The sequence below is a fragment of the Pteropus medius genome, unplaced genomic scaffold, assembly GCF_902729225.1.
Source record: "Pteropus medius unplaced genomic scaffold, Ma_sr-lr_union100, whole genome shotgun sequence".
In the NCBI taxonomy this organism is placed as follows: Eukaryota; Metazoa; Chordata; class Mammalia; order Chiroptera; family Pteropodidae; genus Pteropus; species Pteropus medius.
This window is the reverse complement of record NW_024346667.1, coordinates 12,633,794-12,651,066: the sequence shown is the minus strand read 5'-3', so window position 1 is coordinate 12,651,066 and position 17,273 is coordinate 12,633,794. Positions and strand designations below refer to the sequence as shown.

Below are 17,273 nucleotides of genomic sequence, written 5' to 3'. Positions count from 1 at the left end.
ACACACACTCAAGAGCATTAAGTCAAAGGTAAAAAATGTTAACAATTATTCAATCTAGGTGAACAGTATATGAGAAATCATTGTACTATTTTGCAGTGTTTTTTGTGGCTCTGAATTTTTCAAAATACAAAGTATATACGTGTATGTATATTTATATATGTCAGTTTTAATTGAAACACTGCAAAAATCACAAATATCTGAAAAAAAAATAAAGTCGGCCTACAGATTTGATTTACCAGCATTTCAATATATTCACATTTTATTACCATTGTCTATAGAAATTGAACACTAGCATCTGTGCAACAGTCATCGGAGGCAGAGGGAGAACACCACCCATAAATCTTGCAAACTAAGATAACAGTACAATGTTTGAAAAAGGTTGTTTCTTGATTTGATAAACCAAGCTTGAGAAAGCAACCAACTCAAGATGAATGATTCCAGTTTTAGGACATACCTGAACTTATCATTTAGGGAACATCATAAATAATATTAAAAATGTTAAACACATCTACAAAAGTTTAGTATTTTTCCCAAAGACTATAGACAGGTTCACAATATAGAAACCTGTACATTACAGCACTCTGAGCAAAGCATACATTATAGACACATTTGCCATACAGTGCAATTTTATTGTGTAAGACATGAATAATAGTGCACTTAATTCCAAGAGTCACATTCAAATATATCAAGAGTACAATTCAAATACCCACTATTGAAGAAATACATATTCTTTTTTTTAAGTAACTAAGTTGTGCAAGTACATTTTTAGGGTAGGTGGTAATAGAGCTATAAGTATTCTAAACAACAGAACTCAGGGTGTATTTGTGTAGAATAATCCACCTCTCCAAAGATATGTGCATTTTAAAAGTGAAACAAATATCTTGGGTAGATAGACACAGGCAGTGTTCTGTAACTTGTTTTAATTACAAATCACAAATACAGTTAATCTGTATACTCACAGATAGTTTAAGGAAAGACTAAAAGTCAGTAAACTCTCATCAGGAATTATTATTCAGGACAAAGTAGTGTCTACTGTGAGCCTATCTTTCAGTAAATTAAGCACAAACTACAGTTCCACAGTGTAGTTCAAAAACAGGACATTGGATTTCTTAGAGAGAATTATGATAACAAGTTCAGACTTTCTAAAATCGAGTTATACAGTTTCAGAGGGTCTCCACTGGGCTGTTGGTTTAAAGGAAGATGCTGTGGACACTAGATCATAAAGACTGAGTGAAGGTAAAATTACTTTTCTTCAATAAAATAAAAAGTAGAAAACTGATATTGTAAGAAAATTAGCATTTCATATCATCTGAGAATAAATAATAAATGGAGAAATCAGTCTTTTAATGTTTTTGGTTAAGATGGTGAATTACATAAAAATACTATCTGGTAATAACTTAGAATCAGCTCTGGAGGGGAAAGAATCTGACATGTTAAAGAATAAAAAAATAACTAATCTACGTTGTCTTGAGGTATAGCATAAACCTGTATTCGATGTACGGAATGACTTCATTCTCTGGTAAATTTCAAAGCTGCCAGAACAGGGAATCAACTATTCTACAAATTGCCTTTTTTTTGGTCTAGGAAATAATTTTCTGGTAAAGAGTGCTCATAATACTCTCAATACAGTTTTCACTCATTAAATTTGGATATAGGTAAATACCCAAACTTTTGCTCAGGTTAAGGTCTGATAATAAGTGAACTTGATGCCCTCGTTAAGACTTATAGTTAAAATAGCTAATCCTGAAACCAGATTGACTAGAAAAGTTACATCTTTAACCAGATTTTTAAAAATGCAGCAAAACATTCTTATTTTTCACTGCATGAGACAACTACTGGGCAAATCTTTTCCATGATATTGATTTTTTTATTTAACATAAATACTAACTGAATCAAAGACTAAAATCTCACTAATTTTCATCCTTTAAAATGAAAAGTAATGGCATCTCACTTCTGTAAATGACGTTTCAGAATTCAAAGAAAAGTTTTTAAATTTCCCATATGGTATCTGAATGACTATCTATTGTCTTCCAAAGTTTTCTCCAAAATCTTGGGGAAAGCAGGATTTAAAATCTTGCTTCAACAATTTTCCTTAGAAATAAAACACATTTATAGATTGTTTTAAACCTATTAGATTTTACAATTCCTGCTTGTTTTCTTCCATTTAATAAAATTGAAATGGAAAATTTTGACCAAATATTTACCTAAGTATTACCACCCAAGAAATGTCAGCATTTTTATATTATCAATCATGTTCTTTTGATTAAAAAAATTAATTTCAATCTAAAGATCTATATATTGCTGATAGAGGGCTGTAGCAATCCTTTTTATTTTTAAAATATTCTGTTTGGGGCATACTTTTTGCATCCCAAAAATGTAAACCAGTGTTCACTGTAAATGAATACTTGGAAGATGCCTAATATACAAGAACTTGAATATATCTCACTTGATTATTATTGGCTCCTATGGGGCAATTTGCTTGCTCACTAATTCTGCCACCATTCTCTTCATTAAAGTTTTTAAAGCACATTTATCAAAGGCAATTCTCCAAATTAATGTTTAACAAATATCTTCTTACTAGGATATCTATTGCATGTAGTCTTCTCATCCAAGGGATAGGTAACTTAATAGTATTACTGAAAACCCTCTTCAGGTTATACTGATGAAGCACTTGTTTTTGACAGAGTTCTCAAGTTTGGGAAAACCTTAATATTTGCATTTTAGATGACCCCTTTGAAAGTGCACTGATACCAGTTTGTTTTTACAAACTATAATCAGAACTGAGGTTTGGACAATCCCTGATTATAAATTAATACTAAAATGCAAACTTGTCCAAACAGCTTAAGATTGCTGTCTCAATAAGAGAAATAAAAAGAAACTGAAACACTACGCTATTGTACTCTGTCTGGTCAGCATATAAACTGTTCATCAGGAAGATAAGTATAAATGATGGCATACAATTTATCTGTGAACAAACCTGATAAAATCTCCCTCCAAAGCTTCCACCCACAGAAGCCCTACGGCCAATCAATATCACCAGTGGAAAGTCACTTTTAAAGAATCACTAAAAAAAAAAAATCTCTATATGGTTTTCCTTATGGGTCCATTAACCGAGAAGACTAAGGCTCCTTCTTCATATCTAGTCTTGAGACAAAATTAGGAGAAGACAAAAAGGTCAGCTGTGTGAAATAAATGCGGCAAGCAATTTTGAGGGACCATAAAAAAGCTAGGGTGTTTCCTCTTTTAAAAAAATATATAGACGTTTCACATAATACAGAGATATCCATAGCAAGAAAGTACATCTCCTTTGCTCCTTGCCTTAGCCTTTTGGTGAGGGCTTTAATGCCCTGAGATTCATAACTATAGCCAAGAAAATAAGTCAAGAATAAAACTGAGCTTAGAGGAAAAGGCAGGCAAATCTACCAAAAGAGAGTTCTGAATACGAATTGTCCAGCCTTTCGGTACAAGTCTCAGGAAACAGAAAAGAGATGAAACTTGGGCAACGAGATAGAAAGAATTTGCCACTTTCTAAGGCTTCCGAATGTGGCCATAGATTTTGATAGAGTCAATTTTTTAAAATTACATTTTTAGCTCAATACAAAGCTCTAAAAGCAAGGTTCAGTTTGAGTGTGTTTTACACTGAAATGGTTATATACAGATGGAGCGGAAATGGTATTAATGATTACTCTTCAACTATCATTTTAAAGGATAACTAAAATTGATAGTGTTTGTTAAAATGAGGAGTGCCACAAAACAGAAATGTACGTGGAAAGCACTGAGCTGCAAACTTTCAGAGTTGTGGCATAAACTAGCATAGCATTAATACAGTCATCACTGTTTCTATAGCATTGAAACATTTCAAATCTGTTTCTGAAGTTTAAAACATAGCTGCATCATGTTCATAAACTTTCACCTCCACTTAAATTATATTTGCCTAACATATAATGGACAAATCAGCAGAATCGAGATGAATTTTCAAAAGGCTGAAGCCAACATGAAAGTTGTAACCTTAGTATTAGTAAACTCTTAGAATACTTAATAAAACACAATAAAACATACACATACATACATAAACCAGTGCAATAAGAATTTCAGACAAGGGCAGTGCATCTCTGGTTCAAAGAAACCATATTTGTAGTTTAGTTATTACAAATTAACATCTATTATAAATGATGATTTAATGTTACATCCAGCATCTGATACACATTTAATATGTACGGTCAAAAACCCGAAAGACCAATTCAACAGTAACAACACCACATCAGTAACAAATTCCTAGACATTTCTATATTGCACATACTTTTAGTGTCTACTGTTAAAATGTAAATATCAGAGGACTATACCTGTTGCCCTTGTAAAAATAATTTACCTTGAATAACTACTCAGAATTTCTTGACAAACCAGAATGAGAATGAATTCAGCTTGATGGTCCAAAACTATTTTAAAGAGAACGGCACAGGTATTGGCAATGACATGTTAAACATAAAATTCTTGGTTTATCCACCACTTCAGTTTTGAAAAATATTTTTATATTCAAAGTGTTTAAATGTCTGATCCTTTTTTAAACTGACAAATGTTCCCCAAAGAGATTAATCATATCCTTGACTGGTCTGGAGCACTGTTTGGAAAGTGGATACAAAGAAAAGCTTATAATGAAATGGCATATAACACAAAATGGCATTACATAAGTCACCTGATTCACCTAAAATAAAATGACTAGCACCTCCTTCCTGCTCCCGAAGTGAAGAGGCCTAACTGGCCACATGAAACATGAGTAATTATAATAAGTTTTGTTCATAAAATATTGAGAAATCCATTACATCAAAGGGTTCTCACATCTAAGCCTTAAGTTCAAGGCTACTGTGTAAAAGTGAGCTGAAGGGCAAGAGAAGTGGGATATGGTGCGAGGATGTCCTTACACGGTGTGGGGATGTCTTTTAGGGACTCTCCTGTATCCCATCTTCAGTTTCCAGTTCTGCCAACTGCCTCCTAAGGATATTTACTTTTGCTTGTAATTCCTTATTATAGTCAATGATGTTAACCATTTCTTCATATGCTTCATCCAAATACTTGGAGGATCTGTTCCAACGTAGGAAAATACCTATTGAATCCAGGCGAGGAAAACAGAAGGGAGAAAGATACATACAATGGATTAACATTAAACTTGTGGATAATGTATAATTCTATGTGTTAATTTTTTACTTTTTCACAATTCACATCTGTGTTTTATTATACCCTATAATATACAGGAATCTTGAGGTAAGGGGTAAAATTAAGTACAGTATTCAAGAAGTCACTATTTCTATGTATATGTGCTCATTAATACTTTAAAACCCCCACAAAATTATGACATAGATCAAAATAGTGTTCCTTGATACATTCAAGAAAACAAGCTGATAATTTACAATGCATAAACTTTCCAGTTTATTTAAAAGTCTAAACTTCAGTGCTCTCTCTCCCTCTCTCTATTCCTTAAGAGGCAGTCTTCCAATTAAGCAGGCAATTGCTTCTTTCCCTAAATAAGACTTATTATTTTATTCAGGACTAAAAGGAGACATTTTTTCCTCTATGTGGAGACCCTATGTTATCATCCCCAAATAATGGCTTAAAGATATTCAAGTAAGGAGGTACAAAAACTTTCAAGGCTGCAACATGTCAGTAGCTGGCCAGTTCACAAAAGTTTTATGATTTGTTAAAACACGATCCATAAACTAATTTGCCATGGGCCCTTAAAGAGTCTTTCTATATATGTCCAAATCCTACTCTCTATCATAGAGGGAAAATAGGAACATAGCTTAAAGACTGACTGACCTGTGTTGATTTTTTTCTACAAGAAAAACAAAAGCCTATTTTTAAAATCCTGCCCTATATACAAGAATTACTTAATAGTAAAGGTTAACTATGATGAGAAACATTTCAAAGCTAAATAGTCTGATTATACCTACCGTGAGATTTTTCCTAACATCGAATTTCTTCTAATTCTAAGTTGAGGAAGCACTACACACATATGGAAATTCCATTCTTAATAGAGTGGTAGGAATTCATTCATGTAACAACAAAGTTTCCTTCTATCACTGAATCCCTATACTCTCAATGAGGTTTGATAAAAACTAGTTAAATCATCCTTCAGGCCATTCAACTCCCGAATTTGGCTTTTCTCCCAAGTAGTTAGTCTCTTATTTCAGTTATGAAGCATGACGGTAGCTTTTAGGTAAACTGTCCCAGATGTCCCAAACAAGATGTGTAGCTGTAGTCTCTCATTTAAGAGATCACTTATCCCGTGCCTGTGACTGTCTACAACAATCAAGAAAGTAAGCAATGAGAAGTTCTGAGCAGCGAAAAATTCCCAAAGCACTAACGCTTAGACTCAGACAAACTTGAGACTACCTAAGGTCATTTTCTCACAATCTGACTAGGGGACACCTCAACAGATAAGGTTAGAAGTATAAACTGAAGGGGAAGGAAGCAGCTAATGACAGATATGACAAAAGGAACAAGATGTGAGAACTAACATCCAGAGAAGTGACAGAAACAGACTTGATCTCAAGCAGAGAAAGCAAAGCAATCTGAGACCCTTTTACATATAAAGAGCAAACAATTTTCCACACACAAATTGTCCTTCGGCGTATAACATATCAGAACAAGGTATAATAACTGACATTTATGTTAATTCAGTTCAATTTAGCAAACAGCTACCATTCCTGTGTGTATGCTTTATGCTATTTAATATAAAGATGAATAAAGAAGCACTACCTTCAAAATGATGAAAAAGAAATTAAATGGTATTTTATAGTCTTTCTTTACTGAATAGCTAATATATTTTTAGTAGATTTTGGCTATTTAAAAAAAGTTATTTAAGTATTTAAGAAGATAAGCTTCAGGAGTCTGAAAACTAAATGTAGGTAAAACACCTCCTTTAGAACAGATTTAGAAATTAAGCATAGATTACTGTTCCACATGAACAAAGAGATATCTACATTACTGCACTAATGGATGGCATTTGTGTACATTTATAGATTCTATCTAGGCTGGCTCTTCAACTCTTCAGTAGCATTTAACAAAAGAAACCATCCTAATGACTGCTTAATAAACAGAAATCATCTTCTAGGAGCTTACAATTTATTCTTGTCCTAACTACCTACCAACTTTCTTACACAAAAAGTAATGTACTTTCCCTCACACCTATTAGGATTGGCCACTACCAAAGGGGGGAAAAAACCCAACCAGAAAAAAACAGGTGTTGGCAAGGATGTAAAGAAATTGAAAGCCTTGTGCACTGTTGGTAGGAATATAAAAAGGTGCAACCATTATAGAATACAGGATGAAGGTTCCCCAAAAAATTAAACACAGAATTATCATACGTTCCAGCAATTCCATTTCTGAGTACATACTCAAAAAGACTCAAAAGCAGGGTCCTGAAGAGATATTTTATACACCTATATGCCAAAATGTGGAAGCAATCCAAATGTATATTGACGAATGCATAGATAAACCAAACATTATTCAACCTTAAAAAGGAAATCCTGTCACATGCAACAATACAGATGAACCTTGAGTACATTATGTTGGTAAAAGAAGCCAGTCACGAAAAGACAAACACTGTACGATTCCATGTACAGGAGGTAACTAGAGGAGACAAACTCACAGCGACAGAAAGCAGATGTTGGTTGCCAGGGGTCGGAGAGTGGGGCAATTAGAAGTTGATGTTTAATGAATAAAGAGTTTCAGATCTGCAAGTTCTGGAGACCTGTTCACAATAATGTGACTATACTTAACACTACTGAACTGCACACTTAAAAGTGTTAACTTGGTAAATTTGTTTTTTTAATCACAATAAATCAAAGTAATGTACCACATTATCTAGAGAAAATATCTAATACAAAGAGCACTACCCATTAAATAATCACTGTTAATTTCTCACATGGAGACTGAAAAGTAAGTGTGACTAGATAATTGATATGAAAGAGAGACCCATGCCCAACTGAGAAAAAAATAATTACACAGAGGTCTGAGGTCAGGTCCACCCCATCATCTTCGAATATCAACAACATGTACTCAAAGGCAGTTGGAAGAGCATCCTTGACTAATGATAAAATGTTTGCAAGGGACGCCTGGCTTACCTTCCCAGAGCTGAAGACTCTGTGGAGCAACCGAAGGCCAGATGACAAGATTGTTGGCTTCGAAGAGAGGGTTGGTGAATTTACTCAGTTCACTGGGTCGATTGACCCAAGACCACAGAGACATCGTTTTCTGCTGTAGCTTCAACTTACATCTAACCAAGAAAGCAAATTGCCATTAAAGCAGTTAGTTTATAACAACTACTATTAAATACTCCTCTTAATGGGAAAAGTTCTTCTCTCTGTATGTTAGAAGACATAACACAAGACTTTTAGTAGAAGAATAAAATGTTGTAAAAAATACTTGTCAGAACATTCAGTCAGCATTATAACTCTCAAAAACAATAAAACAAAGATAATTTTATAGGCTTTCAAGGCCAGCAAGAGGGAAACAACCAGAATCCGGTCATGTCAGGTTCGGTGTTGAACATTAACCCAGAAAACGTTACTATATGCAAGTCCTTTACTATGTCTGGGATTGTATTTTAATTGAAGATAGCTAAATAGATTAAAAATAAATATGTACCTTGATACAGATTTAATCTACATTCATAGACAATGAACAGTCTTCATAATAATCCTGAAATTCTATATTATTTTACCATGGAATAAACTGTTAAGGATGGAAACTGAACTGGCATGTTATAGAAAAAATAAATGTTAACAAGGAAAGATAATTTGTAGTAAACCTGACATTAACCCAAAAGATAATTAAATTCAGTTTTCACAAGATCCCATTTAAGCTGAAGTTTTACTATAAAATTAGTTTTGTCCCAAACAACTTGATTACTTATTTATAAGCTTCATTCAAGTTAATTATTTGCATATAATTATGCTAGCAATAAAAAGAATCCACTTACTCACAGAACCTATGAGGTACTAGATTTAATTGCTATGTCTCCAGGACCCAGTCATGGCGAGGATAGGAAACCACTGCTCCCACTGCTCCCTGCAGCCCCCACCCGCCGAGCCCATGGCAAGCCAATTTCTGAACGTTTTCCAGCTGAGCCCCAACACAGCCTCAGAATCCTTCTCAATCAGCACTACTGGTAGGTTCTACCAAATGGGAATCAGGATGTGAAATAAAATCTATTTGTGATTCCTTTATTTAATGTAGTTCAGGGGGATATTAATAGGTATAACACCAAAAAGAAGTCCACAGTCAAACATATTATTTAAATGCTGAATTAAAGTTATATACACTGCTTTAACAGAGAAAGGTCAGAAGAGGAGTAAGAAGACCTGTACCATAGCCCCACTTTTGGTGACCAGCTGGCTCTGTGTCCCTGGACAACGCATTTAACTTATTTAGATAATACCTTCCTCGTCTATACAATTGGATGGTGAAGTTGGAACATATGTTAAGGCTTCTTCCACATGTAAGATATGGACTAATTTTAATCTACTAGAGTATGTGATAGGCTCATAATAAGAATATACTTCATGTAATTTATACTAACTGTACTGTCTACCATCTTATAAATAACATTAATGCAGAACCAAATCCTAGTCTCTTTTAGGAAGTGACCAAAACAACTTAAAATGAAATGGCCTCCCTGTGAGCAGTGTACCCACCTTTCACTTTCATTGTTGCCCAGAAATGTTCCAAACTGTGAGGCATAAGTATGCTCGAAGAGCATGATGAGGAAATTCTCATTAAATTCAAAAGAACAAGGGAACTGACGAAGAATCTGCCATACACAGTCCAAGAAGAGAAGAAATACAGGTGACTCCCACTTCTGCTTGCTATTACAATAGGCTGACTGTGCACAGCGCTGTTGGAATGGGTGACCAGCCTAAGCGGAAAGATGGAAATGAGATAATCATAACCTAGTGAGATCACATTATAGCACATTCTATTAAGGAGTAAGAAGACCTGTACCATAGCCCCACTTTTGGTGACCACCTATCTCTAACTGTTATGTTAGAGATAAAGCTGTCCTTAGTTTCTCTCTTCTCCCAAAAAGAACTGGAAGAGTCTGCCATCTACTGACCACAGAAAATTTAAGAATCATTTGGCTCTCTGGCCCACCTGGAACCTGAGTAACTGACCTTAACCCAAATCAAACCTTTCTAGGATTCCACAGACCTGCTTTATCTTTGAGTCCTTATACCATGATATGTGACTAAGATATTGCCATGACCATTTTTCATTAACGTTACTTCACACGGGTGCAATGAAGCTCTTATTAAATGGAACATCACATAATTTGGGTGGCTGCTATTTAGATTAATAATATCTTGGTTTAAAACAATTTCCAAATACTTAACGAGGCTGTATAGTTAAGACATAACCATGAGAACTACAACTGTCCTTAAAATATCAAATGAAAAATTTCAGTAATGACAAACTTATAGATCTTCCTAGGTCTGTGTAATTTGGAGCAAAGTCAAAAACATAAGCTCTTCAGATACAAACCAAAAGACAGCTGTCACCTTGCACATGTCCAAAGCATTGTAGGCTATTTTAAGTTACATAAGCCTCACCACTAAAAGGAGACAATTATCAGATTCTCACAGACAAAGTGACCTTTATAAGGTCACTCTTGATATTAAATCTTTAATTACATATGGGAAAAAGTTGCAGTCCCGAAGAGATCTTTATGAATACTGTTATGTTAGAGATAAAGCTGTCCTTAGTTTCTCTCTTCTCCCAAAAAGAACTGGAAGAGTCTGCCATCTACTGACCACAGAAAATTTAAGAATCATTTGGCTCTCTGGCCCACCTGGAACCTGAGTAACTGACCTTAACCCAAATCAAACCTTTCTAGGATTCCACAGACCTGCTTTATCTTTGAGTCCTTATACCATGATATGTGACTAAGATATTGCCATGACCATTTTTCACTGGCTAATGGAATTTTGCTACCCGCTAAAATGATAATATATAAGTAAGTACATTTGTTTGTTTGCTATGTATCATGAGGTATATAGCTAAATATATTTTCACCAAATATTTAGGATAGTTTGACTTAAACAGAGATAAAGTTCAAATGTCAAACAGGGTAGACATGGTACACATAACAGCATTAACGCAAAATAAGTCTGAAATGTAACTTAAAGGGCCAGAAATGATTTTTCTCCAGAGATACTTCCACTTTCAAGATATATCTAAACATTTGTTTTCAATCACAATTGTTTACTAAGTTACGCAGTATATATGCATTCATAAATTAATCTCTGACTGGGATTAATCTCTGAAAGGTCTCTTGAGACCTTTATTTTAGTTGTCATTCAACAATGTATGACAGCACTGTACTGTGTCCTACGGATAAACAGATGAATTGGGCAAGGTTCCCTGATCTCAAAGAAGTCATTTTATTTGGGTTTAATTCAGGAAATAAACCACAAAGAAAATTAACCAATTTTATTTGTGAAAGAGGTCAAAGTCCCAAAGACTTCATGAAAGCAAGGACATTTAGCTGGATGTTAAAGAATGAGAAGGATTTCATCTGGCTAAGGAACAGGGTAGGATGGAGCTAGACTAGAGCAAAAGACAGAAATTCCTAAAAAGCAGGACGTTGTAATTACAAATGCCTGTTCTCCCCCTCCCTTGTTTATGTATTTTATTTCTACTAAGACTAAGCTCTGAAAGACAAGACTATTTTTTACATTGTTTGCATTTCCCCTATAGGTAACAAAATCCAACTAATAAGAATTTAAGAGAATGAAGTGCCAAATAAGCAGTATAGCAAAGAGAGATACAGAAATTGAGAGGCAGTAAAGATTACTTTACAAACATTTACTGAGAGGAAGATAAATTCATTGTTCTCCAGAAAATTAAACATAGTTTAAACATTTTAATCAATCAAAATTTCATACTTTATATCCTCTCCTACAAACCAGGATCACAGCAGCAATTATTAGCTGTTCCTCTGCACACAAAATAGCTTTTCTCACCTGTAGCCACTCTCTTTCTATCAGGGCCTCAAAACCACGGATGGTTCTGCTTCTTGGTTCCAAGATGATCTGAGCCAGGGAGGTAACCTGAAGTGTGGAATCAGTACCTTCTGTTCCATGAATCAGTATGGATGCTCCTTCCCTGATAGAGAAATTTAGAGTACAAATGGGATGCTTCCGACATAGTCAATCACCTCTGTTAATAATAAATATTTATTGAGTACGATATTCAGTAGGGTTTAGAGTCTAAATAAGGCTTATGAAGAGAGCTTCCCTTGGGGGAAAAAAATAAAACTATTGTGAGTCTCAAATTTCACAAGGCAAGAACTCCTTTACATTCTAACAAACTTCACAGAACCTTGTAGCTCAAATTTTTCCCCTTTTACAAAGCTGAAAAGCAGCCCTTATCACACACAGTAGGCACTTACTTACCTTTTCCGCTTTAAAAGTTGATTAAAATCTTTTCTCATCAAACCTAGAAACATACACTTAAAGTTATTTTTCTGTACCTCTCTGACCTTGATTCTACCTTTTTACCATCAGCTGACTATGGATCTGGAAAAGAAGTCCGACATACTTTGAGAAATATAATAACAGGAAGAAACATAAAAACAAAACACATAAAATTGTCAATCTAGAAAGTCAGTGACAATGATACCATGATCCTTAGGAGGTGTCTGGGACCCCATTATTCTAAAGAGAGTGGGAAGAAACATCGAAAACTAAATTAACTACATCTTCTTTCTTCTTCCACCTCTTATATTGAAATGACAGTGAAGAAAATTTTGGAAAAGAAAATAAACTCACTACTTTCTCATAAAAATTTTATGTTTACTTACTACTGTTAATTCTTTTCCCGTGTACATATATACTTCACGTAGCTATAAGATAATTGATTATTTCCACTTTTACTATAAACACTTTCCCATGTTCCTATATCATCTTTAGAAGTATTGTATTAGGGATTATATAATATCCTATTAAGTGATCAACAACAACCTACTTAATTCCATAGGTGGACACTGAGGTTATTGCCACTTTTTTGTTACACTGCAGATGATGTACATAGCTTTTTGTCTTCTTCTGAATTCTTTGAGAGTCCCTAATTTAAAAAGAAGACTCCCTGATGTTCACTTATGGTTAGGTTAAGAACCTCATTCTAAGCATGAATTCTAATGACTAGGCTGAAGGGTATGGACAGATGTTTTAAGGCTTCTGATGTATAGAGAATATATAGCTTAGTTATTCTGATGTATAGAGAATATATAGCTTAGTTATCTGTGGTATATTCTGAATTTAATGCAATTAAAGTCAATTTTTACATTCTGAGTAATTATATTAATAATGTATTAATAAACTAATATATATCAGAAAAGGGAAACCAAACATGGCAAAATAGACCATATCCTTCAACTCTCCTAAGAGTATGGAAGTCCCTGTTTGTGTAAGGTGGCTAGCCCAAACTAAACAAAAGTAAAAATAACAAATACTGTTCTGCACCTAGGTTTGCCTTCAACTGCATCATCTCGTTATTATGGGTGAAAACTTAATAGACAACACGGTGATAAGTGTTTATTACAATTCATATTTTAAAAGAAAACAGGAGCCTCTGTACTCACCGTGTAAGGGGAAATCTTTTAAACTTAAGTTAAAGAGAAACAAAACCTTTAATATTATCATCTCGTCATTCTGTATTATTGATTCTCTGCCACAGAACCTTGGTCTTTAACTCCCATATTTTATTAGATAAATGAGCGCCGCCTAAAATAAAAAGCAGTGGCAGCCTGGGAATCCTGACACTAAGAGTCTCTGTCTATTCTTGGTTCTGTCACTAATTTACCACATGATCTTAAGCAACCCATTCTATTATCAATTTCTCACTAACCTTAAAAAAAATTACATCTATATTTCCCTAATTTGGAAGCATCAGTAAAATTAAATTCTCAAAGAGAAGTGCCATCCAACTATGTGGTGGCAATACTTATACCTACCTATTGTTTCAGTGGGAATCCCCTTCTTAAAAAGGACATGCTAAGCCTCTGCAACAACTTATACCAATCCTTCTGCCTCTGTTCAAGTCTTCTGCCTCAAGTCTCAAGGATTGGCAACCTTCAACTGAGTGAGTAAACTAAATTCACTTCATATACTTCCCATCACTGCTGTTAGGTTTTCTCAACCTAAGATCCTGATATAACTGCACATATCAAGTCGTTTGTAATATCTAAGAGATTAGAAAGGATCATTTTATTTTGTAACAAACCTGTATGTTTCCTTTCATTGATTTTTCAAAAGGAAGCAAGTTTGGCCCTCTGAGAAGAAATAAGAAAAATTTTTTTTCATGGTTTAAGAAAAGGAAAATTGGTAGATGAATAAATTTAGGATGTTGTTAAAAAAATAAGTCCTTTAGTACCTAAAAAAAATGTGTCATCAAAGACGTGTATATGTACATAGTTCACAATTAATTCAACGAATATTATCATGGATTAATGATAATTAAATATCAGACTGCACACACTTCATCGATAACTGAATGGTGTTGATTATCTTATGCAGTAATTGATAAAATGATCTGAACATAAGATATAGAGTAGGCACAAACTTTAACATACAGGCTTACCTTATTTTACTGTGTTTCGCTTTATTGCACTTTACACATATTGCATTTTTTACAAATTGTAGGTAAGACCCTACACCAGCAAAAATATTATGACTCACTGAAGGCTCAGATGATGGTTAGCATTTTTTAGCAATAAAGTATTTTTTAATTAAGGTATGTACATTGTTCATTTAGACATAATGCTATTGCACACTTAATAGACTACAGTATAGGTAAACATAACTTTTAAATGCACCGGGAAACCAAAAAATTCGTGCGACTCACTTTATTGTGATTATTGACTTTATCGCGTTGGTATGGAACTGAACCCATAATTCCTGTAAGGTAGATGTTAATAGATAAAAGATGTTTTATCTGGATAAAAGCAAAGTCTAGTTAGCAGTACACATTCTATTCCGGAACGCTGATATGCACTTTACCTGTCAATACACTGAGCTGCTAGACAGGCAGTTGTCAGAATCTCTTTGATGTGAGTCAGCCAGTTTGAGGCCTCCAATTTACTGAGCCATCGGTCCATGTTATGTGTTTGGTCATTACAAGCTTCCACCAGTTTGATTAAGCTCTCCTGAAGAATGTGATACCTTTCAAACACAAGGAAAAGAAAAATAAAATAGAACGAAGGAGGAAGAAACAAACCAAAAACTCAGCCTCCAACATATCCAAGAGCAAAAGTAGCTCAAAATACTATAAAAATATTTACCTTGCTATACAGTAACTTGAGAGTTAAATATTGAAAAACCAGTATTTAAATATGTTTGCAAAGATGCTTTAAATGCCTGTCATGGTAAACCGTTCTTCATCTGAACAGATTAAACCCAAATTGCAGAGCTGAATTATCTGACTGGGTAGAAGGCCAGAGCACTGCATTTTGTGACAGGTCACAAGATAGCACCTCTGACATCTGTAATCCTACTCCCACAGATCCACCTGGGACTATCGGCAGGGGTACCCAAAGCCAGCTCAGATCCCATTGTTTTATTAGCTCCAACTCTCACCTAGCCACGCAGAAGCACTTATAAACCACTAACTACAAGCATAAAAAGAGATGATAGAGGTGGAGGAAAAAGGGTGTGAGAATAGGTAGGTATGTGAGAAATGAAATCTCTAAAGTCTTTTGACTTAGGAAAATATAATTATCCATAGCATATCTGTTCAGTAAGTTTGGTGACCACTGATCTACAAGCAGAGGAGCAGACTTTGTGGTGATGAAATTTCAGAGCTGACTTAGAGAAAGAGTGCTATTTGACTAAAACTCACCTGTGAACATCCAGATTAATTTTCTGCTTATGCTTACAATGACAGGCTATCCAGTCAATTTTCAACTCTAAGTTAATGTGTAGGTTCATTTGAAAACTTGTGATTTTTGAACAGCTAAGGGCTCACCCACTCGAATTAGCTTCAAATAAGAGCCCACCACTGTCACCAGAAGCTTTTACCTCTCAATGGACTTATGAATCCGCCTCCACTGGGGATAATGCGCTTCTTGTTCAAAGCCACCGCCTTTAGCTCTAGCTTGCTGAGCTACATTAAGAGATCGGGTATCAATGATGTAGCCACGCTTTCCTGCTCTAAGGGTGGCATTTATCAGCTTCTCATCTTCTTTGCACCGTCTCCCATTTGTGCCAGTCAGTGGCTGACCACTTCGCATAATTACCTAGAAGCACAATACAGTTTAAAATTTAATAGTAGCTGCTTTTGAAAGTTTCTGAAAACAGAAATGAATTAGCTAGATTATTTCAAAAATAATTATGTGACACTTGGAAATGATTGGATCCTAAAATAAAGACACATTTCTGTGTATTGACAATAGTTAATAACTGTCAAACAAAAATAAGCCTTACACTTTTAAATGATTTTTCTTCATACTACCTCAGAATTCTTTCGCATAATATAGTTCCTCTTTAAGATCAAATCTTACAGTTCATTTAGTCAGTGAATGAATTATCCAGTCGATTTAGCTCTGTAATGAAGATAATAATAATGTCCAATGTGCCAGTAAACTTTTGCTTCAACTATGTAAACTTAGGTTGGCAGGTTTTATCAAGAATTATAAAGAAAAAGGCACCAATGGCAAAATTTAAAAAAAAAAAAGAAGGGGAGGGTGGCTCTATAGTGTAGTGGTTAGCACATCTGCTTTGCATGCAGAAGGTCCTGGGGTTACGCCCCAGGTGTAGCCACAGGCCATACCCTGGGTCCGCCAGGCCCTGGGTGCATGCTGCGAGCGTGTGGAAAGGGACGCCCCACCTTCAGAGATCCAGTTCTTAAGGGGAAATGGCAACATTCATGGGTCAAGGCTGGAAGTAGGAAGCGGGTAATTACAGGGGGCGGGAATAAATAAATAATAAAAAGTTTATGCACTATTCTTCTTATTTTGGGAATCACTGTCAATATCTTGAAAGTTTCTTGTTATGATTTATTCTCCAGTGGCCCTCTTCCATTCTTTTCAGTATTCCACGACTTAACTACCTGTCTCCAAAGACCACAAACTACGTATTTTGAAATGTTTGCTTTAGAAACTTTTCTCAAGAAATCAATAACTATTATACTGATCTCTTCCCTGGTGACTAGTTTAGAGTTATTTTGATTTCACCTCATAGCATATACTGTTACCTTGAAATCTTTTTATCTTAAATATGCAT

At 34.8% G+C, this 17,273-nt stretch overlaps 1 protein-coding gene across 1 annotated transcript in view; it reads right to left on the bottom strand.

Annotated features, from left to right (window-relative positions):
- Positions 1–231: 231 nt before the first annotated feature.
- The window catches only part of MTMR9 (myotubularin related protein 9), a 35,236-nt gene continuing 18,194 nt past the window's right edge, over positions 232–17,273 (bottom strand). Inside the window, exons 5-10 of the mRNA XM_039876070.1 lie at positions 16,071–16,288; positions 15,054–15,215; positions 12,018–12,159; positions 9,693–9,913; positions 8,121–8,272; positions 232–5,101 (exon numbers count right to left, since the gene is read on the bottom strand). Of these exons, the coding sequence (XP_039732004.1) occupies positions 4,938–5,101; positions 8,121–8,272; positions 9,693–9,913; positions 12,018–12,159; positions 15,054–15,215; positions 16,071–16,288 (1,059 nt within the window). The 3' untranslated portion in view covers positions 232–4,937. The remainder of the gene's footprint in view (positions 5,102–8,120; positions 8,273–9,692; positions 9,914–12,017; positions 12,160–15,053; positions 15,216–16,070; positions 16,289–17,273) is intronic.